The sequence below is a fragment of the Coptis chinensis genome, chromosome 9 (assembly GCF_015680905.1).
Source record: "Coptis chinensis isolate HL-2020 chromosome 9, ASM1568090v1, whole genome shotgun sequence".
Lineage (NCBI taxonomy): Eukaryota > Viridiplantae > Streptophyta > Magnoliopsida > Ranunculales > Ranunculaceae > Coptis > Coptis chinensis.
The window spans coordinates 9,294,412-9,318,109 of NC_141464.1; the positions used below are offsets into that span (position 1 = coordinate 9,294,412).

A 23,698-nucleotide genomic window follows, 5' to 3' on the forward strand; every position below is an offset into this window, starting at 1 on the left:
AACCTAGTCAAATGAAAGCGAAGTCAGATAACCCTATTACTTAACCTAGCATGCACCTTTTTTTCATTTTTGAACGAGAGGGTGTCCTAGTGAATAAGTGTGGAAGAGTGAATGGTTGTGGAGAATATGGTGGATATGGGTAAGTTGTAGAAGGAAAGCATGGAAAAAATGAGGATGTGGGTTTAGCACAAAACTCATTCATAGTGTAGGTAGGGACTGTCTCAAGTCTGAAAATGAAGGTGTCACACGCTTTTGTCTTCTGAAGTATTTGTTTACTAGGTGAATTTAAAAAATTATGAAGCATAGAAGAAACAACAGGATCGAGTGCAAACTCGAGATTCCTTTGAAAGGGTGGAAAGAGGGGAGATGAGGTGGATGTTGTGGAAAGTAGTTCTTGATAGGGTGAATTATCACTTGCTCTAAGAAACTCATCGAATTGCTCATCTAGATTGGTCATATCCTCGTTACTATGATAGTCCTCTACATCTTTGAGAAAGTCATCTATCTCATCCTCATCCGTAATATGTGTATCGACTAGTGTAGGGATGGAAATGTTGGAGTCTGAACATCCAAAGGAAAGAAATTTGGGCATATGATTATCTGGGAATGTGCTGTTGAAATAATCTCGAGCAAAGCTCTCGATCATGCTAACCTCTCCATCCATAGACGAATCGGGTAACTGTGTCTTTGTTTTAAAAACATTGACTTCAATAGCAAGATGGCCAAAAGACATGGACATTGAACCATCGCGGCAATTAATGAGCCGCATTGGCGGTTGCCGGAAAGGACGCCCCAAGATGATCGGAATGAGAGTTGTTAACGACTTCGTGGTCGAGGATGACAAAATCAGCCGGATAGTAAAAATCCCATTTTTACGAGGAACATTTTCGGCGACACCCTTAGGATACTTAATAGACCGATCAGCTAATTGCAACGCCATTTTAGTGGGTTGCATCTCGCGTCTAGACCTATTTGTCTATACAAATAAAACGGGAGTAAGTTAACGCTAGCCCCCAAGTCTAATAACGCTGGGTCGTCAGATAAGAATCTCCTAAGGTGCATTGTCTGAAGGGATCTACCGTGGTCCTTATACTTAACAATTCCATTATGTTCGAGATAAAGTTGGGAATTGTTACGTTAAAAGCGTCTTTTGGTATATTGGTCTTACGCCTAGAAGTACACAATTCCTTAAGAAACTTAGCATGGTGTGGTAGCTTTTTATAGCTTCGAGGAAGGGAAGGTTTATAGTTAGATTCTTGAAAACATCCCTAATCTCCTCATAATTTGTATCCCTAGTTAACACGGCTAATTTTTTTTGTGGAAACGACGGTTTCGCTTTATATTTAGCAATGGTATCACCGGATGTTTAACCGTGGCTTTACGTTTGTTAGGTTATGTTGTAATCGGGTACCTCTACGATGGTAGGCTCTTCAGTTTCTATTTCGGTATCTAGTAAAATAGCAGGTGTAGGGCGATCGGTAGGGTAACTATAGGCATAGTTACTTTGTTATCAACCACTCTGCCCGAGCGGAGAGTGGTGATGGCCTTTAGCTCACCTACATTTTATATTCATTACTAGTATTATCGGTTACCTCAAAGGCTGTATTTGTTGTTTTAGTATTAGGTATTGCGTGACTGAAACACACCTTTGGGTTGGGCTTTATCTTGAGCCAACTGTTGGGTTAAATTATTAACGGATTGTAGAAGCCGTTGGTTAGATTGAGCCATGGTTTGGAAAAGTTTTTGGCTCACTTGTATGAAGGTGTCAAGGCGATCCGGTTGTGTGGGTGTAGTAGTCACGTGGTGGTGATCGAACTATTTCACGAATTATTTATGGGTGGATTTTGATAGTTATTATTTACCTAACGATACCTCTATTAGCATTATAATTATTATAACTACCTTGACTTTGTGCTTGACCTTATCGAGGTTGCACTTGGTTGTTATAATTATTGAAATTCCCCGACCACTCGCCCTTGTCGTAGTGGGGCTTGGTTAAAAGCCGTCGCGTAGCCTAACATATTGATTATTGTACCCTTGAGGTGTGACATGTTGGTTATTTCTCCAACCGAAGTTGGGATTTTGTCTCCAAGGGGCGTTAGGTTCACTATTAATAGAACAAGCCTGTTCATAGGCTATAGGATAGTGGGAGTCGGGATGCTCAGGGCTCCAACAGAAACTACATGGATTTGAATTTACATTCATGACGGGGATAGGCTTTTGTTGAACAGCAATGGCCTCTACCTTTTTAGTGAGTGATTCGATTAGAGTTTTAAGCTCGGAATCGTGTTTAATTTCAAACATACCGGCGGCCTTAACTGTATTTGATGAACTAGCGGAGCGGTGGATATCATCACTACCCCCCCAGTTGTTATTTCGCTTAGTTTGATCCTCTAAAAATTTATAAGCCTCCAAGGCTCCTTTGCTTAAGAAACTATCCCCATTCACTATGTCTAGGACTTCTTTATGGTGGTGTAGAAGTCCTTTGAAAAAGGCACGAACTAACGTGTCGTTTGCTAAGTTATGATGTAGACACTCTATAAGGAGATCGGTGAAACGATTCCAAGCCTCTGAAAATGATTCATGAGGATTTTGTCGAAAGAAATGAATCTTGGAAAGCATCTCGTCCATCTTTAAGGGTGGGTAAAAATGTTCCATAAACAGCTGAACAAGTTTAGCCCATGAGTCCACAGAATTAGGTGTTTGGGCAGTTAACCAAGACGCCTCCTTATGGGCTAAGGTGAAAGGGAATACCCCGAGTTTAATTTGTTCCGCACCAACCGTAGGATGGTGGAATGTTGTTAGGACTTGTTCAATCCCACGATGTGTGCCGATAAGGTTTTTCATGGTCTAATCCATGAAAACGGGTAACAAATTAAAAATATTTGGGGAATTCGAAATCCCCAATCGGGTCTACTAGAACGATGCAAGATTTGGGGCTATCGCTCAAGGCTTTGTAGAAGTCAGAGAGAGGAGTCTCTTCTTCGTCGGGCATTGTGTCAAGTGATGTGTGTGAAATAGTAGCTAGAGGTGTAGTGGGTGGTATACTAGATAGACTTGTTTGTTGACGTTGTTGTGTAATTACGTTCTGTGTTTTTGTTCGGCCAGACATTAATCTCATACAAGGCTAAAACCAAACTTAGCTAAACACATCAACACTCCAAACAATTCTGATATACTAGTATAAAACTCTAACAGGAGATGCGAGGTGTGGAAGAAAGGAATACCTGATTGCATCCTTGCTTCGCTTATGAATAGCGTCTTGTTTACGCGTGTTCAGTGTATATAACGGGTTAGAACACTGAAAAATTTGAAAAATCAAAGTTCGAAATCAAAACCGTAGAATTCGGAAAAATTAACAAAGGCGATGCGATGCCAGATAGTATGGTCGCTCCCCGTAATTTTCAAATTACGTTGTTTTTTAGGGCGGTCGCGCTCCACATGGGGCGGTCGCTCCAAGTTCAGCTATAGGCCAGCGTCCTTCCCTTCCGAGCCGGCACGCCGGTGTAATTTCTCACCAAATTTTTCAACGATGAAACGGAAAGCCACGGTATGAATCAAACACGGGTGGGTGGGTGAAATGGGACTTTTAGAAAAAGTACTTACACTACTTAAAACAATGCGAAAGTGCAACTAAGATGGCGCCATTTGATAAACGTAAAATTGAATAGTTTTACCTACTTAAATAAAAAGCGATGAAACTCTAAACGTAAGTAAAACTAAACTTATTACGTGCCTAATTTATCAAAGATTTCTACTCTCAATCCTATGAGATATAGTGGAGTAGAGTGATTCGCTCCACTCCTAGTCCTTCCAAGATGTTGTGTTATCACGCGTAATTACTCTACTTAAGGTCTAATGAGAGATTTACGAAAAGGCAACTAGACTATGATGCAACTACCCACAAGATGCACTAGCCAACTATCAGAACAACTAAGGGAATGCTACATTTATTCGATGATAAGGAGTTAGAGGGGGATTGATTCCACCTTAACTCGACTTAATCCTATTAACGACGAATTAATCGTCAGAATCCGAATTGAATCGCTTCCCGGCAGAACAATTGGTTCTTCCTAATCCCTAATTACACATGGCATTCCTACCAATTCATAACTAGCATGTGAACGATTAAACCCATTCTCATGGTGAACTAATCGTTTCTAGAGTGGAAAGGAAATTACGACGATTCTACGATAGTCGAAATCAAGCTTTCATCAAGGCTTCTCAACCCCCTCTAATGGAGGTTTAGCCGAGAATCATTACGCAATCATTTCTGATTAAAGTTAAACTAAACATGATATAAAGAATTGAAATTTACTAATCTAAATTAAACAATAATTAAAATCTAATTAATAACTAAGAATTGAATAACAAATAGTAAATGAATCAGATCTAACACAAATGTAAATGACAAGAATCGAAATTTAACGACTAGCTATTTTATTAATCAAACTAATTAAGAGTAATGATTCTAATAGTTTAATCTAAAACAAGAATTGGATTTGAAATTAAACTTAATTAAAACAATTAAATCTAGATCTAGAAGCTATTCTAATGGCTACTTTCTATTCTAAGCTCCTTTATTTTCTAACCTAAAAATCTACTATTCTCTACTAAAAAATATACCATTAACAAAGAGCTAAGCTTTTGTTTTTATACTTTCAGATCCAAAAATCGTGCATGGGCTTGGAGCCATGTTTTGGGCCAGAGAATCAGGCCCAAAACCCACCTTCTTTCAAATTCAAAAAGGCATCTTCAGCTATAGTTGGCTTCAATAGACTTTTCGTCCACTTCTGCTCCTCTGATTGGATCACGGCTTAGACCATTGGAAATCTCTTTCCGAGCCGGTCGTTTTGACATAAGGTAGGCCCCATTCCGAGGTCCGAGTCCAAAGATATGGCCTTCTAAGTTCTCACGACTTTGTGTCTTTGTTTACGCAAGGTTGACTTTTCAGCTTTTGGACCGGCTTTAGAAAGGCTTTGTCTTCTTGAATCTTGGCCTTTAATCACGGAACTCCTTAGTAACCTAACTTTTGCTCCTTTATCTCGCTAAAGTGGCACATTTCTCGCACATAATAGACTTTGAAGCCCGAAATGCATAAAACACACGTAATCGGTGTTAACTCTTAATTATTACTCACATAATTGGTCTAAAAGTATGTCTATTACAGGGTTAAAACTACAGTTTTGGGCTCTTATCATTAAACTAATAAAAATATAGATGAATCAAATATAGAGAAAACTAGAGAGAGAGATTGAAATCCACTTTTTAAGTTCTTAACATGCTAGCATAGATTTATATAGAAAACCCTAGTTTAGATATTCTCACACAAGATTAAAATATAAAGACTAGACCTTTAATGATCCCTAATTACTTTATACTATCTCTAGTCATAAAGTAATTAGCATGAGAGAAAGCTTGTTCCCATTCTCATGACAAACTCACTATTCTCTAGTTTAGGTTAAACTTTTCTTATCTCTAAGTCAAGAAAAACATAAACTTAAAATCCTAAACAACAAATCTATACTAATAAATCAAGTCCTCTCAAAGCTTCATTCAACTCCCTCTAATGGAAGTTTAGCTTTGATTCATGGGACTATCATGAACAAAATAATGAAAAGAATACATAATAGAAAAAGAAGCAATTGAATTGAATAATAATTAAGCTTTTATTAAATGGTTCTAATGGAGGCTACAAAGCTAAATCTAAATTAAAACAAGGTAATAAAACTAATTACTTGAATTCTAAAACTAATTGTGATTCTAAATAATAATCTACTTTGTTCTAACACTAATTAATTGAAGGTAAAAACTAGATCTAAAACAAGTTATTGGAACTAATTAATGGAGTTTAACCTAATTTTCTAATCTAGATCTAGATTAACTTAAGAGTTAAATCTTCTCCATACAAATGGAGGAGACCAGATCCACTTTTTCGTGCATGGGCTGAGGAGCCATATTTTAGGCCGGAAAATCGAGCCCAAAACACAATTTCTTCAGTCCACAGAGGCCTTTTCAGCTAGATTTGACTTCCATGGACTTTTTGCCCACTTTTGCTCCTCTGATTGAGTCAAAACTTGGACTATTGGAAATCTCTTTCCGAGTCAGTCGTTTTGACATAAGGTAAGCCCAATTCTGAGGTTTGAGTCCAAAGATACGGCCTTTAGAAGTTCTGCTGACTTTTATGCGTTGTTTCTGCTCGCATTGATTTTGACTTTTCAACTTTGACCGGGCTTTAAAAAGGCTTTTTCTCCTTGAATCTTGGCCTTTTATCATAGAACTTCTTAGCAACCAACCCTTGCTCCTTTATCTCAAAAAAGGACGATTTCATTACATATTCGACGCCAATGCCTGAAATACACAAAAGTACGATAACAGTACTAACTCTTACTTATTAATCACATAATTGGTCTAAAACAATATTGTTAAAGGGGTTAAAACTACAGTTTTGGGCTCTTATCAAACCACCCCCAAACAGCATTTTGCTTGTCCTCATGCAAATATGAGAAATTACAATAAGTGACCAAAAATGGAGTTCTAACTAATCTCATTTCGCCGAGTGTGATTGCATTGACCATATGCAACAAGGCCTTAAACCACTAGGAATTCCCTAGTGAACGAGTTATAGCTTCGTGAGAGTTTTCTAGTGAAGGTACTCACAAACTTCATCTATACTATAACGACTGAGAAATAAAACTATTGTTTCCTTATTTATGTCTCAATAACCTATACATCTAACTAGTATTTAAACAAGAATGATCATTCTAAAACTTAAACTAATACATGCATAATAATCAAATCATCTTAAGATAAACAACTATACAATGAACTATGTTATGAAATGCAATGGCAGGTCCGTTTCTGAAACTTTTGGGTAGCGTGCCTAAGTAGGTTATCACAAGGAATGTGTAAAAACACATAACACTCTAATTTTTCCACTCAAGTTTGCTAATTCCAGTGTGCAGTGGGCACACGTTTCCTCACAATCTCATTAAAAATCCAAGGAAGCCAAGGTCAATCAAATACATCTACCACTTACTATCACACCAACCTATTCCTAATTGAGTTAGAGGTCTTTATTAGGTGATACGGGGCGTAGGTATTGGTTAAAGAATGAAGAAAATGGATATTCAAAAAGACAAGTTTGAGAAAATAGGGTCTTCATATTATGTAACTAGAGAAAACCTTGTTCTTTTGCTTCTACACTTTGTTTCCATCCTTAGCCTTTTTATTTTGGCTTTTTGACTATTTTTATTCTATTTTTGGAGTTTTTCTTTTATTTCTATTTTTCTTTTTCTTTTCTTTTCTTTGGATGGAAACTTATTTTCTTTTTCTTTTCTAAAGCAACTAACTAATTTTTGTTTACATAGGTTTTTCTCTTCTATTTTCTTCACTCATCCTATTTCTCATACTTATCCAGATAGGTAGGCTGATTTTATTTTTTATTTTGTTTTATTGGGTAAAGGATTTGTGGTTTGTGAAAAGGCTAATGAAAGGCTCAGTGGGGCGACTAGAGGATAATAAATTTCATATAGGTGTGAATTTCTGGCTATATCGATCCAAAGAGGGCCTAAATTCTCGCTTAGGATATGGTGTGGTGATCAAGCAAGTGGATGTGTGATTTCTCTACTCGGATTTGACTTCTCCTTTGTGTCATCACTTAGATATTTCACTCTTATGAAGCTTTTAGGCTAGATGCTCACAGGATATGTATTAAGTACTTTAACCTAGGTCTCAGAAAAATACTGCCAAGTACAATCAAAGATGCTCATGCAAGATGTTTGTGAAAAGATGCAATGACTATTACCTACATATTAATCTATGTTTCAAAAATTAAATCCTAATTCAAGTACTACGTGAGATTTCTAGACTAATATCATCATGGAGAAGGGAACAATACCATTATCACTAAGTGCTTAGTATAAACAATATTTATGATTTTAAAATTTTTTTTAATATAAAGAAAAGTGCGTAATTTACATCCTAAAAGTGCCTAATTTTTGCAAATGTTTCTGTCCCACCCCCCAAACAATCGAATGCTTTGTCCTCAAAGTGTAAAGAGATAAGGGAAGAATTTACCATAGAAACATGGCAAAAATTGGTAGTACCTGTAATAGAAATATTGTAAAAATGATATGATAACATGAAGCACAATTAAACTGTTACGTACGAACTAATACAAACTCTACTGGAGTAAACATGACAAACAAAGGGTGGCAAAAAGATTTGAAATGAAATACCAAAATACGCCACCCCCAAACAAAATTAGAAAACTCTTTTTAAGTTTGAAATTTTTTGTTTGGCCAATACTCCAGAAAATTGGTATTGTACAAAAACTTTGGTATTTTAAAGTCAGATTCCCTAGACTTAATTATATATATATATATATATATATATATATATATATATATATATATATATTAACATGCAATTTTCCATATATCAATAATCTAAATAATTGTGGATCTTTCCATAAATAGTTAATACGGGATGCACCATTAAACAGAATTAAGCACCAAGATTTCCAATGGCATGGCTTAGTAGAATGGGAGTGAATTCTGATGGATCTAGAACCTAATCGAGCATAAAGTTTCTTCTTTTTCTTTGAACGAAAAGATGTCCAAGTGAATGATCGTGAGAAAATGGATGGTTGTGGAAGATACTTGGAATATGGATAAGTGTTAGAAGAAAAGGGTGGGAAGAATGATTGGATTCTGTGATGGATTTGCTCAGGTAGTTGGTGGTAGGGTGGTGCTCTAGGCAGTGCTTGAGAGGGTGGATCATCACAAGCTCTTAGAAATTCATCGAATTCCTCATCTAGGTTGTTCGCATCCATATAATTATGGTATTCATCTCCATCTTTGAGGAATTCATCTATCTCGCCTATCAGAGGTTTACTCCATCTCTTGTAGTGTCGGGAAGGCAAGGTGGAAAATTCTTTCTCTAGTTCGGTTATGTTCAAGGAGTCAAAATTGTGATCTTTGTCTCCTTCCATAAAAGCGGGTATCTACTAGTGTAGTGGACGAGATCGCCTCGGAAGCACCAATGTGATATACCAAACTCTCAATAGACTTAACTTCACCTTCTACAGAAAACCCGGTTGTCTCTGCTTTTTGTAAATATGTTAACTTCCACCACGTAAAGATTTCCAAAAGAAAGAGTCATTGAGCCATCCCAAAAATTGATTTAGGCATTGGCAAATGCCAAGAAAGGACCTTTAAGATGATGGGAATAGAATCATGAGCAACTTCGTGTCAAGAATAACAAAGTTAGGTCGGATAGTAAAAATTCTGCACTTTAACGAATGTTTTCAACTACACCCTTGGGATACTTAATAGAACGACCGGCTAACTGCAAAGTCATTTTGGTTGGTTGAAGTTTTGTTAGACCCAGTTGTTTATATAAATAAAAAAGGAGTAAGTTAACACTCGCTCCTAGGTCTAATAAAGCAGTTGTTATGAATGTATCACCTAAGGTGCATTGTACAGTAGAACAACTAGGGTCCTTGTACTTAACAATTCCGTTATGTTCAGATAAAAAGAGATATTGTTCAGTTAAGAATGCTTTGTGTTGGTTTTCCTCTTTTTGGTGCACAACTCTTTTAGAAACTTAGCGTGTCCAGGTAGACTTTTTATATCATCTAGAAAAGGTAGGTTTATAGTCAGATTTTTAAACACTTTCCTAATCTCATCAAAAATTTTATCCTTTTTAGACATAACTAGTCTCTGGGGATATCGTGGTTTATCTATATATTTAGCAATATTATTAGTCTTTGTTTTATCTCTAGCCGTTTTCCATCTAGGTGTCCATATTGGAACCTCTACAGGTGTAGGATCATCAATTTCTATGACAGTATTCGATATGGTTTTATTTTCAGTTTACGTTTTATTGGGTGGTCTTTAGGCATAGCTACTTTGTTATCAACTACTCTCCCCTCGAACGGCGGGGTAGTGGATCACCAGAAGTCCCCCAGGGTTATATTACCACTGAATACTTTTTATTTCGAAAGTGGTGTTTGTTGACTTAGGATTAGGCACTGCTTGACCTAGAAACACGCCTGTTTGGTTATTATTTTGGTTAGGAGACATGTCAATAACCTTTTGGCACAAAGACTGCATCATTTGCATCGTTTGTTTCATCATATTAGAGTTTTGATCATCGCGATATTTCATCAAGTTGGAGTTTTGTTGCATAACTTGATTTTGTTTCTCTAACAAGGTCACTACTATTTCGTTTGTAGATGGTTGAACTGGAATTAAGACTTGTTGAGCGTTCATGTCTTGATGTTGATAGTTCTGGGTCATGGGAACTAAACCTCTATTCCGGTCACCTAAGTTTCCTTGTCCTCGAGGTTGAAGTTAACCGGTGGAAGTTTAATGGTTGTGGTGGTGGTTGTGCATAGACAAGAGGACAATATAAGTCTGAATGCTCAAGACTAAAACAAACATTACAACGAGTAGATTTAATGTTCATGACTGGAGTGGGTTGTTGTTGAACAGAGATGGCATCTACCTTTTTAGTGAGGGCATCGATAAGAGTTTTAAGCTCAAAATCAGGTTTAACCTCAAAAGAAGAAAGAGTGGAGCGGGAAGAGTCATTACCTCCCCAATAGTTGTTCCTCTTAGATTGATCTTCTAAGAATGAATAAGCCTCTAAGGCTCCTTTACTAAGAAAACTACCCCCAGTCATGATATCTAGAACCTCCTTATGACGATGTAAAATCCCCTTGAAAAAGGCACGGACAAGCGTGTCCTTCGCAAGATTATGATGCGGGTATTCAATGAGAAAATCAGTGAAACGATTCTAAGCCTCTGAAAAGGATTCATGAGGATTCTGGTGGAACAAATGAATCTTTTGAAGCATTTCATCTGTCTTCAATGGTGGGTAAAACTGTTCCATGAACAATTGAACAATATTAGCTCATGAGTCCACAGAGTTTGGCGTTTGGGCAGTTAACCAAGATGCCGCCTTGTCGGCTAGGGTGAATGAAAACACCCTAAGTTTAACTTGATCCGGACTTACGCTAGGATGATGGAATGTAGTGAGAACTTGGTATATCCTACACATATGCTGGTAAGGCTTCTCGTGGTCAAAACCATAAAAACCTGGTAACAAGTTAAATATATTAGGGGGAATTCGAAAATCCCCCACTAGGTCTGCAAGAACGATGCAAGACTTAGGGCCATCGTTCAGGGCTTTATAAAAATCAGAGAGATGAGTCTCTTGTTCTTTAGCCATTGATGCAGGTGTAGTGTGTGAAATTCTAGCTAGATAGGCGTGTGGTATTTATGTCTACGAAAAACAAGCCTGATTATACTATAATTAAAACTCCTCTGACAGAAGAGGCGAGGAGTGGAAGAAGGAGTATCTGAATGCCTCCTTGCTACGCGTTTGAATATCATCTTGTATACGTGATCTCAGTATTTGTATGATGTTAGAAACACTAAATAACTTGAAGAAATGAAAATTTGGACCGACTGCGGAAAATCGGGCCGTTCGGAAAGAGGGCGAATCGCGTTCTTGTCTAACTCAAGTTCCATGGGTGGTTGAGCGCCAGGCGTTTGACACAATGTCCAGCGGTTGGCGGAAGGCGCTTTGGAAATAGGCTATCTAGGGGCGGGTGCACTTGTGCTTGACCAATGTCCAGGGGTTAAGTCACGGGCTTTTGGAAATAGGCTATCTAGGGCTCGGGGCGCGCTCCAAATTTTTTAAAATTTTACAATAGTTTGCTAAGACGTCTATCAAGTAGCCAGTAAAATTTTAAATCAATTGGAGCTATGAAAGTCCTTTTACTGCCCTTCAAAGTTTGTGAAATAATTTTCGGACACAATACAAACAACTGAAAGGTTAACCAATCAAAACAGAGACAAAAATCTCAAAATTTTACTGGAGACTCCTGAAAGATCATGGATATTCCTGTAAAACATTTAGAGCAATTGGAGTTCTACAAACCCTCCTTACCGACTGTTGTTCTAGAAATTAAGTGTTTGCAAAACTGCAGAAACACACTGGAAACACTCCACTAGTTAGGAGGTCAAAACAAATCAAAAACTCATCAAATTTTTACTAAAACTCCTCGACTTAGGATAGATACTCCCGTAAAAAGTTTAGAATTTTTGAACTGCCTAAGTAACCTTACTCGCTATTTTTCAAGAACTTACGGTTTGAAAACTGAAATGCAATCTGTAAAAGATCGTATTTTGTTCACAAGATAAAACAATTAGGAAAAATCGACAAAAATTACAAGAAAGTCAATAAAACCTTAAGGATTACGACTGTAAATTTTCAGAATTTTTCAAAATTTACAAATACCTTTATCTTGATCTTTGTTTTCCTCTGTGAATCCCCCTTCTATGCCTAAAAAACGATTGGAATGTGTCCCAAAATTCAAGAAATAAGAATGAAAAATTAAAAGGGTGGGTGGGTAGAGAATGGGGGATTGCTCATTGAATTCAAACAATTAAATTCTTGTCTTGAACGAGATTAAGATGGCAGCGGCGCCATTTGATAACCCGTAAAAACACGACTAGATTACTCTAACTTATTCTTACGGTATCAATTATTTATTTCCTACTCTCACATATATATTCATGCAATATATATAGAGTACGGATTCGCGCCACTCTTAACTCTCAAGACTTAAACAAATTCAATTAAACAAACACAATGAACAATTGGTAAGAGTAATGTTTGATGTGAAATTTCTATTCTACGATTATACTATAGATTCAAATAACTCTAAATTAACTAAACTAATAAAAATATAGATGAATCAAATATGGAGAAAACTAGCGAGAGATTGAAATCCACTTTTTAAGTTCTTAACATGCTAGCATAGATTTATATAGAAACTCTTAGTCTAGATATTCTCACACAAGATTAAAATATAAAGACTAGACCTTTAATGATCCCTAATTACTTTATGCTATCTCTAGTCATAAAATAATTAGCATGAGAAAAAGCTTGTTCCTATTCTTATAGCAAACTCACTATTCTCTAGTTTAGGTTAAACTCTTCTTATCTCTAAGTCAAGAAAAACATAAACTTAAAATCCTAAACAACAAATCTATACTAACAAATCAAGTCTTCTCAAAGCTTCATTCAACTCCCTTTAATGAAAGTTTAGCTTTGATTCATAGGACTATCATGAACAAAATAATGAAAAGAATACATAATAGAAAAAGAAACAATTGAATTGAATAATAATTAAGCTTTTATTAAATGGTTCTAATGGAGGCTACAAAGCTAAATCTAAATTAAAACAAGGTAATATAACTAATTACTTGAATTCTAAAACTAATTGTGATTCTAAATAATAATCTACTTTGTTCTAACACTAATTAATCGAAGGTAAAAACTAGATCTAAAACAAGCTATTGGAACTAATTAATGGAGTCTAACCTAATTTTCTAATCTAGATCTAGGTTAACTTAAGAGTTAAGTCTTCTCCATACAAATGGAGGAGGCCTGATCCATTTTTTTGTGCATGGGCTGAGGAGCCATATTTTGGGCCGAAAAATCAAGCCCAAAACCCAATTTATTCAGTCCACAGAGCCCTTTTCAACTAGATTTGACTTCCACAGACTTTTCGCCCACTTCAGCTCCTCTGATTGGGTCAAGACTTGGACCATTGGAAAGCTCTTTCCGAGTCGGTCGTTTTGACATAAGGTAGGCTCAATTATGAGGTATGAGTCTAAAGATACGCCTAAGTTCTCGACTTTATATACTGTTTTTACCAAGGCTGATTTTGACTTTTCAACTTTGGACCGGACTTTAAAAGGCTTTTTCTCCTTGAATCTTGGTTTTTATCATAAACTTCTTAGAAACCAACCCTCGCTTCCTTTATCTCAAGAAAAGGACGATTTCGCACATATTCGACTCCAATGCCTGAAATACACAAAAGTACGATAATAATACTAACTCTTACTTATTAATCACATAATTGGTCTAAAGCAATATTGTTAAAGGGGTTAAAATTACAATTTTGGGTTCTTATCACTTTTCTTTGCTTATCTTTTACTGTTGGTGGGAGAGACATAGAGCGGAGATTGAGAGGTAGACGAAAAGAGAAAGGACTGTGTATTTATGGTAATTAAAGGCATGTAATTAATATTAAGTGGGCATTTATGGTGTGGGCGTACAATTCAAAATGGTGTGAATTTGGTTTTTTAATTAACCACCACATGAAATGATCGATTACCCCTATTAAATAGTGTTAAGCAACACTTTAATTGAAGGACAATATCGGTACAACGAATTTACATGGGTGTAAAAAGACTAATTAGTCATTCTTAATATTATTTAGGTGTTTGATTTAATTATTCACTTATCCGTAAAAAAAATACCCAGATGAATTTAAGAGTCCAGATTAATTAATTATAGGAGATACTACAAGTAGAGATATGCTTCATACCTATTTATGCTCAAAGCAGGGGCGGATCCAGGATTTATGCTTCATACCTATTATTGAAGTAGTAGTGTTTCTTATGTCAAAGTTTTCCCAAAAGATTAGGAAACACCCGCACCACTATAAGCAAGAAAGTTCGCCTGCAAGTGCCGATTAGCTTAGATTGTGTCTAGTCCCAGATTCATAAGCCCTTGACTCTCAGTCCGGCTTGCCATTCAGTTTCTCAGTCTGGTGTGAGCCTACTTCGGAAGCAACTAAGTCGCCTGAAGCACCGGCAGCAGCATCACCTTGAACATCCTTTTGTTTAACATGGACTCTCACAAGATCATTACGCGCCACTACCGACCCTCGTATCCCAAGAGGCTAGCAGCCCTTATCAATAGCAGTGGAGTCGCGAACCATTGAAAGCGCTGATTCAATAGCAGTCTTCCAATTAGACTGAATAAATCTTAGTGTGGTTAAGCTGGGGCCAGGGTCAGAAGTAGTTCCATCTCCGGGGATCAGATCAGGCAGAGCCTCTACGCTTTCTTCCTTTGCTACAGCTATCAGGTATTCATTAAAAAAGAAAAAAGAAAACAAAAAGGAGTCAATTCTGATCTGCCGCCCAAACAATCCCATGTCTTTCTTGGTTGGAAAAACTAGAGCTTCCAAGGAGAGTGACTCTCAGGCCTCATCCAAACTAATCAAAGAGAGTAGGCGGCACCCTCGGTCGCCTTTACTTTGGAATTTCCTCACCTTTTCTTTATGCTTTATGCCGGGAACGAGTGTCTCTCCCATTGCCTATACGTTTGCGTCTTTATTGTCAGTGATCCCTGGGCCTACCTAACACAGATGCCCCCTCTGCCTGTATCGCCCTCTCTGTCCCGAACTGAAAAAACAGAAGGAACCGAAACTGGACAGTGCTTGCTTGCCTGTGGCTAGGAGTTCTCCCTTCAAGCGGATATTCGAACCAGACTCCACTACATTCGCTACTGAACACCTGTACTTCGCACGAGCACCATCTTGATTAAGAAATGAAACAAGCTACGCAAACTCCCCTTTCCTTTGACCAACGGGTCCTCGAACCAACCTGTCCCAGCAGCAGACGCACACCCACCCACCAACGGGTTCTTCTTTCCCACTTGAGTCCTCTTTCCTTCTGTGTTATCTGATTCTTTCTTTTCTGATATCCGAACCGGCGGTATCAAGAAATGAATCTATTGGTAAATGCACCTATCCAATCTCCACTAGGTAATCCAAAATCCAATCGCAAGAACAGAACTACCCGCGTCTCGGAGTAAACTCCTCTTGAGCGAGTTACAGAATCAAAATAGGGTGTGTATAAACAGAACTCTTTTTATTATTCGGACGCACCGCACCAACAAACAACTAGTTATGAAGATCTAGAATCTATGGCTCCGCAGGATCCGCTGTTGGATATGGATCGACATCTCTTCTTCCATCGGCGCCCAGCCGGAATCGGAAAGCATGGGAGAAAGATGCACAAACGATAAAGGTCGACCCCCTTAAAAAATGAAGGAAACTAGAGAAAAGAATTAGTATCAAACTTAGGGATGAATTTCTTATTTATATATAGTTTAAAAAATATAACTATTACACTAAGAGCATCATCGCTGTGTTAAATAAAACCCATTTCTAATGTGACATATATAATTTGGAAAGCAGGGTTTTTAAGAGGTCCCTTACCCCTATATTATTGATAATAAAATTAAAATAAAGTGTGATCTAGTTACAGTTACATTCTCTCACATATTCCGTTTTTGACAATTTCGTTCACCAAGGCGCTGCCAAACACCCGTTTCTATCTCAGTAATTGTCAAATTCTCAACAAAAATACTCATAAATTTAGCAGCTATTCGCACGGGACAACTTTAGCCGTCTACATGTTGGACAGGTCAAATTTTGCTGTCCAGATTTTTTTTTTAATTAAAAAAATTAAAACGGCTTGATTTTGTTTTTTAATAAAAAATTAAAATAAAAAATTAAAACGGGCTATTAAAAAAAAATTGTTTGGATGGGAAGATACAACTTTTGGCATGTAAAGCAAATTCAAATTAGAATGGGACAAGTATTCCCATCCGAAATAAAAACTATAAATTTTGTGAAAATGCGTTGGTACTTAACACGATTATAGCAATTTTGATCAACGAAAAAAACTAATGTGTCACAATTTTTTTTAACAGTGCGCTGATGGTGCTACAATGATTTCATATGTTTTGCATAGTAGTGTAGAACTATTCCACTAATGATTTCATTTTTCACGACAGTATTATAATTTTTTTTTCTTCGTTATCCAAGAAAATAATGCAAATACTTTGATTTGAGTCTTTGACAGGAAAAAAATATAATAAATTGATTGAGACATAGACGGATAATTACACAGATGGCACTATGTAATTGGGTAAACCGGTAGAGACAGAAATTTTCTTCAAAAAGTCAGCAACAAGACAGAAGCGTCACAAAGTTTGACGGAATAAAAAGTCATCACGCGGCAAATATAATCAAACGAAAAGCCGGCATAGTAACTGGTCAACCGGGTCCAACAACTAGCAGTTAAAGAAAATAGCAAAACGCAAAGCCGGCATAGTAACTGGTCAACCGGGTCAACCAACACCAACTTAAAATAAAAAAGAAAAGAAAAGAGCTCCATCCTATTTAGTTGTTCAAAAACAAGAGTTGACTAAGTTCTCCCCCTTTCTTTTATAGGGTTTATAGGTTTCCATCGTAAATCAAATTCGAAAACATTTGTTGAAATTTCAGCTTGGGTGTTCAATTTTATTCTAATTGGTGGTTGTTTCTGAGATGGGTAAGCTTCGATTTTGTGTTTCATTTGTTAGATTGAGTTAAATAAGTGAGTTTTGAGTTGTTGATATAAAAATGTTATCTTTATTGTATAAATTTATGCATTTTGATGGTTTTGAGTTTGGGTTTGGGTCTGTTAGGTGTAAATTTTAAGAGGGGTTTGATTTTGCTATAGTTGTTGTTATGAGCTTGATTTTGAGTTTGAACTGTTTGGGATCTGTTGTGTGGTATACTTGTAAGCCTCTATTTGGCTTGTGGGACATGCTGTTATTACTTGTAGCTTTAGATTTAGTTGATTTGTTTGTAGTAATGTTGGCAAAAGGTTAGATGACATTCTTTCCCTAGTGATATGCTGTTACTTTGTATTCAATTAACTTCTTTATGCGTAACGCGTAAAATGCATATTTTACTTAATTCCAGCAATAATATCTTTATGTTGTTAATTCATGCAGTTGAATTTGATTCGTCGCGTCGCCTTGTTCTTCATTTCTATATTTGCAGTTGTTTTGTTTACCTGATTTTTATGAAATCAAATTCTGTGACCAATCTGAATTTTGATAGTGTGTTCATGCTCAGGGAATGATGCATTAATTGTTATCCTACTTACTAGCGAACTCATGTGTACTATTAATTTCACTCTTCTCACATGTCTATTGAATTTAATGCGTAGTGTCGTCTCATTATGAATTTCTGTTTTTCCCGAGTAAAATGTTACTTGATATGCTTGAATCTTATTCATTTGCCAGTCTAAATGTTGAATTGTTGATATCTTGCTAATTCTTAGAAAATGGCGCATTTGTTATAATCTAACTTAGTAATGAACTTCTTGTCATGTAGTTATGGTTTCAAGTGAGGCATCTGGCTGATGGGAGCATCTGCAGAGACTACTAACTTTCTTAGCCAACAACAATATCCGGTAGCAATGCTTCCTCCACGTCAGCAACCAAGACCCACAGGGTTACGGACGTCTTTATCTCTATCAGATGCCTGCGGATCCCCTGATCTCCAAGAACCTCCTGGTTCTAATTCTGAGCAGGTTCGTGAGTCTCCGACCGAGAGTGCAAGTTCTCGTGAAACCTGGCCAGCAGGAAAGAGGGTCGAGAATGAGAAAGAAGGGGAAAACGATGTTCTTGAACGCCCAGTAATCCGCAGGGTTTCTTGTTCGGACAAAATATCTCTGCGGGATATAGCACGAGAAAGAGTGGAGATAATTTCTGAAAGGATGATTCTTCTTCCAGAAGAAATTATGGAAGAACTCAAAGCTGAGCTTCGGGTGATTCTTGAAGGAACAGGTGGCTCTCAGCATAGAGAGGAGTTTTTGGTTCTGCAGAAACTTGTTCAGAATAGGGTCGATTTGACTGCTAAAGCCCTGAGTAGAGCACACAGAGTGCAGCTTGAAGTTCTTGTTGCGATTAACACCGGAATTCAGGCATTTTTACATCCAAACATATGTCTTTCTCAGACCTCCCTTATGGAGGTTTTCTTGTACAAGAGATGCAGAAATATAGCATGTCAAAACCAGATTCCAGCTGATGACTGTACTTGTGATGTGTGTAGCAACAGAAATGGTTTCTGCAATCACTGTATGTGTGTAATCTGTAACAAGTTTGATTTTGAGGTGAATACATGTCGTTGGATTGGTTGTGATTTATGCTCTCATTGGACTCATAATGGACTGTGCAATTCGGAAGGACAAGTTGTCATGGGCCCTTGTGTGAAGAGTGGAGGAAACCCTCCAGAGATGCTTTTTAGGTGCCGAGCTTGCAATCGAACATCTGAGTTGTTAGGTTGGGTGAAAGACGTGTTCCAACACTGTGCACCAGGTTGGGATAGAGAAGCTCTTGTGAGAGAGCTTGACGTTGTTAGTAGGATCTTCCGCGGAAGTGAGGATCCTAGAGGGAGAAAGATGTTTTGGAAATGTGAGGAACTTATAGAGAAAATGAAGAGTGGAGTTTCAGAGTCAACAACATACAAAGTTATGCTGATGTTTTTCCAAGGTTCGCATCTCTTATGCTTGACATCCTTTTCTTTCTCAATCCCTTAAATGTTAAGAAAAAGCAACTACAAAGTTCAGTTCTATCAAAAAGTCCAGCAATTAACTCATACTTTTAACTTCCTCTGGAACTTTGGTGATTGTTTCCAGAACAACATAATTACTGTTATTGCAGCATGGTTCTTTGATGATTTCGAATATTCTTTTGTAGAATACAGTCAACTAAAAGTTTGTATGTGATAATATATACATCTTGCAAGTAACTTGGTAGTAGTTTAAATGTTCATGTGTGTTTTTTTGGATGGGGATAGAGGCGTGTGTTTATTTGTTGACACAAAACTCTCATTAAATCTTCAGTTGAGCCTCTAGGTACCGTTATGGGGAAAATATATTTTTGATTATACTTCATTGAACCTTAAGTAACCTGTTAGTATTTTGTTTGGCATTGATTTTAGCGAAAGAAAGAAACTTGGATGCATCAGTTTGGACCGTAAGTTGGCTATTTAGGTAGCCTTAGTTGTCCTTATATATCCATAATTCCATATTAGTTAGGGCTTGCACAAACAGGTACAATTGATAACTACATATTTAGCTGAACCGAGCAAAAAAAATAAAAACTACATATTTAGCTGATCAATGTTTGAATGACTACATGATACGTAGAACGCCTGTTGAAGGGGCAGTAGGCCCCATACAATCCTTCTCACATAACCCGTTTCTTAATAGTATGTTGCGTCTTAAGAGAGTTTTGAAATGTTAGTATAAGTTGAAGTAGTGTAAATTATTTCCCCTTGTGATCCTTTCCCATTGTGTTCCCTGACTATTTACTGAACTTAAACCTTGGCTGGCCTCCGGAGATGGGTTGTTTTTGTTTCATTGTTTGGCTATTGTACACTATAAATTGTTCATCACTCTACTCTACTTGTGTGTATCATCGTATACAAAAGCTACAGTAATCTTGTCCAGTAGGTCCTGGTTATGTCACTTCCAGTTGGAAACTGATAATTTTGTTATATTTTGTCCCGAGTTTGTATGGTTTTGGCAGGAAAATTGAATAATTACTTGCATATAATCGTATTCGTCTGATTGGATTATAAGTTGCTTTGAGTTTATTTTCCTTTATCTGCTAAAGGTCTTACTGGAGTCTAATGTGTAATAATTCACAAGCCCAAACTTTCACTGTTTCCTTTGCTTATAAAGTTTATTTATATTTATGAGACTTTGATGATTTAGAAGCATTTTATGTATATGTGTGTATTCAAATACATGTCAGTGCAGTGACATCAGTCAGTAATACAACTAAACCTCTACCCCCGACTGCAAATGCATTGGATGTACCAATACATTTGAAATTCATCCTTGGAATGGGAACCATCTTATTCATTTTTGTTTCAAAAAATATGAGGACTTTTGACCAACATTATATCCCTTTCTTGGTGAGGGATGTTGTAGTTACTGAAACATTTTTACAGCTTCTATGCGTAGATTCCTGTAGAACTTGTTGCAAGTCTACGATTACATCTTGCTATTAAGTTTGATACAGCTACAAGTGGTCCTTGCTTATGTTCGAGCAATTTTCTCATACTCCTAAAAGCTCCTGACGATATAATAATTTGGTCTTGACTTGTCTCAAATTTCAATAGTTGAAATGTGGTCAGGAGAGTTATTGTTGATGATGTTCAAAACAATTTGGAATTTGATTTGATGTTCTTTGCTACAACTTATTTCACATCCTTAATATCTAGTTTCAAATAGAGTTGACTTTCGTGCTTCTCTGATCTCACTATCTCTCTTTCCCCTGACTTTCATGCTTCTCTGATCTCACTATCTCTCTTTCCCCTGACTTTCATGCTTCTCTGATCTCACTATCTCTTTTTCCCCTATGCAATTTCACAGAGCTTGAGATTGATCCCATGAGGAATCCGGATAATGAAGAAGGTGGCCGTCTAATAGCCCCACAGGAAGCTTGCAATCGCATTGCAGAAGTTGTGCAGGAAACTATTAGGAAAATGGAAATGGTGGCTGATGAAAAGATGCGGATGTTCAAGAAAGCTCGATTGGCTCTTGAAGCTTGTGACCGAGAACTTGAGGATAAGGCCAGGGAAGTGGCGGAACTAAAGCTAGAGAGGCAGAGGAAAAAACAACAGATTGACGAGCTAGATAGCATTGTTAGGCTTAAGCAGGCTGAAGCTGATATGTTTCAGCTGAAGGCTAGTGAAGCAAGACGAGAGGCTGAGAGACTCCAGAGGATTATGTTAGCCAAAACAGAGAAGACGGAGGAGGACTATGCCAGCAGATATTTGAAACAACGATTGAATGAAGCAGAGCTTGAGAAGCAGTATCTGTTCGAGAAAATAAAGCTTCAGGAAAGTTCACGTGCATCACAAAGCAGTGGTGGAGGGGATCCATCTTTATCGTACTCCAAGCTTCAGGATTTGCTTAAGAATGTGTACAATTTGCCCCAAAAGTCAGAAGGTCAACCAACTGACCACCACTCACGTGGCGCTGTTCCATGAGGAATGGTATGTAGGGTTAAATTATGGACTACCACTATGTTGTTCAGTAAAAATGTATACTGTGAATGTATTGCTATATTGTTGTCTTTGAATACTGGCAGGAATATTATTATCCGAATCTCGAGCTCCCACACTTTAGGTGGTTAAACTGAAGTATATTTACAACATCTTGTATCTTATTCTCTTACCGAATTTTTTGCATATTTACTTTATCGTATTTTAAAGACTAAATAGTGCAAGGGAGGATGCTGCTGTTGTGTACCCATGTTAGTTAAGTACTTGTTTATGAGGCCATCTCTTATATGCATCCCGCATCAATCAGTTCTATTGGAAAAGGCATCAATTCATCAACATAATTAACATTTATGATCATGGATATAATACGGTGAGTCAGTAATTTAGGCATGCAAGGTTCAATGCTGCGATTTTTATGCTTTTATTTATACTTTTCAATTTAAGGCCGGCCTAGTAATAGGATTATTTCAGAAGAGATGACAGGAGCTTAATGAGACAAGTGTTTGACAACTAGATACCATAAATTCCAGCTGACATGTGGGCTGCGGCATATTCCATTATTCCAGCTTCCTGTTCTTTTATGACGCATGACAACATTCCTGACAACATTCCATCAGAAATTGGGATTGCTTGTGCTATGGGTGATGTCTTATGTAGTCACTCGTGCTTTTATTTTCGGTCGTGAAAGTTAGCTTTCTCTTCTCCGCTGCCAGCAACTGTACTTTGCGAAATCCATTTTCATGTGTAGTACAATAGTACTATTTAGCCCATCAAACTTGTGTCAACAGAATACGGCAGTCTGGAAATGTTCTTTTGGAAATGACATTGTTGTCCTAGGAGGCTAGGAAGCTTGCTTTCTGCATGTAGGCTGCATGGGAATGTTGTAGACTTGTAGTTGGTGAATGCTGACTTACCGGATTTTGGAGCTTCAACCTGTTAGACTAATCACCTATGTCCTGTTATGAACTTATAAGCTTTAAGTGGGGGTAGTGTTGCAGATGCAAGGAAGGCGTTAAAGGGCAGTGGATTGAAGAAGGAACGTGGATATAGTTAAGTTGAGGTGAAGGGAGTTATACTAAAGAAGTTTATAGGAGATTTTCCGCGTTCATTTATGTAAGAGGTGTAAGAAATACCCAGAAGAATGACTTGGGAAGTACGCAAAGTGGAAATGCAACTTATTTCTTTCTGTGTGGTAAATTATTTGTTATTTGTTTTGCAACCTGCGTAATTGGTCGGAGAGTTTGTAGACGACACTAGATAGAAGCAAGTAATATATGTAAACTATTAGAATATGTTAGTATTAGTATATGTCTAATATGGAAAGTCCCATGTTTCTATAAGTGTGGACATCCATATCTAGTAGTTGCTATTATCATATTTTAGGTTAGTATAAGTATGTAATTCTGGATAGAGAACAAACTCTCTCTCAGACTCTAAACTCCAACCCTAATTAATCTCTAGTCATCTCTATTCTTATTTTTGGTTTCTCTAATATATCAACGTTACAACTCTCTTAGCATCACCACTAACATAGAATTCAACATGGTATCAGAGCGAGGTTCAGTGGTATGCTAGGAGAAGAATCCTTCACCAAGAAACAAAATCAAGTTTATTTAAGTTTTTCAGTATAGTATTCAAGTTAAGTTTCAAGAAGAAGAAGGATTTCTTACAAGAAGAAGTTTTTATATCTCAATTCAAGTTTCAATTTTTTCTCTGGTCGAGTTTACTATTAACGGTATTGTTCACCGGCACTGTTCATGGGTACTATTCATCGTCATGTTAAAGTAAGTTTTAAAGATTCCGTTAGTGTTTAAAGTTTGTTTGAAAAATGCGAGGAGAGAGATCCGAAGTTTCTCAGTATTGGTTTCTTAGTATTGTTTCGCTTCTGCAATCTACGTCTTCCGCAATCTCTCTATCTTAGTATTGATAAGAGGGGCACAATCTCTCTGTATCCCGGAGTCTTTG

At 37.1% G+C, this 23,698-nt stretch overlaps 1 protein-coding gene and 1 long non-coding RNA gene across 2 annotated transcripts; one reads left to right on the forward strand and one right to left on the reverse strand.

Annotated features, from left to right (window-relative positions):
• Nucleotides 1–13,195: 13,195 nt before the first annotated feature.
• On the reverse strand, nucleotides 13,196–16,027 carry LOC147474698 (uncharacterized). The gene is made up of 2 exons (XR_015208453.1): nucleotides 14,414–16,027; nucleotides 13,196–13,887 (listed from the first exon to the last, which is right to left on the reverse strand). It is a non-coding gene; the product is annotated as an uncharacterized LOC147474698 (long non-coding RNA).
• A 1,028-nt stretch (nucleotides 16,028–17,055) lies between these two features.
• OBE2 (potyvirus VPg interacting protein (DUF1423)) lies at nucleotides 17,056–21,885 on the forward strand. The gene is made up of 3 exons (XM_086585008.1): nucleotides 17,056–17,213; nucleotides 18,047–19,206; nucleotides 21,099–21,885. Exons 2-3 carry the CDS (start codon nucleotides 18,075–18,077, stop codon nucleotides 21,716–21,718), a joined length of 1,752 nt encoding a protein of 583 aa, XP_086441134.1. The 5' UTR covers nucleotides 17,056–17,213; nucleotides 18,047–18,074; the 3' UTR covers nucleotides 21,719–21,885.
• The last annotated feature ends 1,813 nt before the right edge of the window (nucleotides 21,886–23,698 follow it).

What these genes read in the sequence shown, in the direction of transcription:
- OBE2 (XM_086585008.1), top strand. Translation starts at nt 18,075, where the DNA reads ATGGGAGCATCTGCAGAGACTACTAACTTTCTTAGCCAACAACAATAT. An exon ending in TATGCTGATGTTTTTCCAAG is followed by an intron (nt 19,207 to 21,098) that starts GTTCGCATCTCT and finishes GCAATTTCACAG; the next exon opens with AGCTTGAGATTGATCCCATG.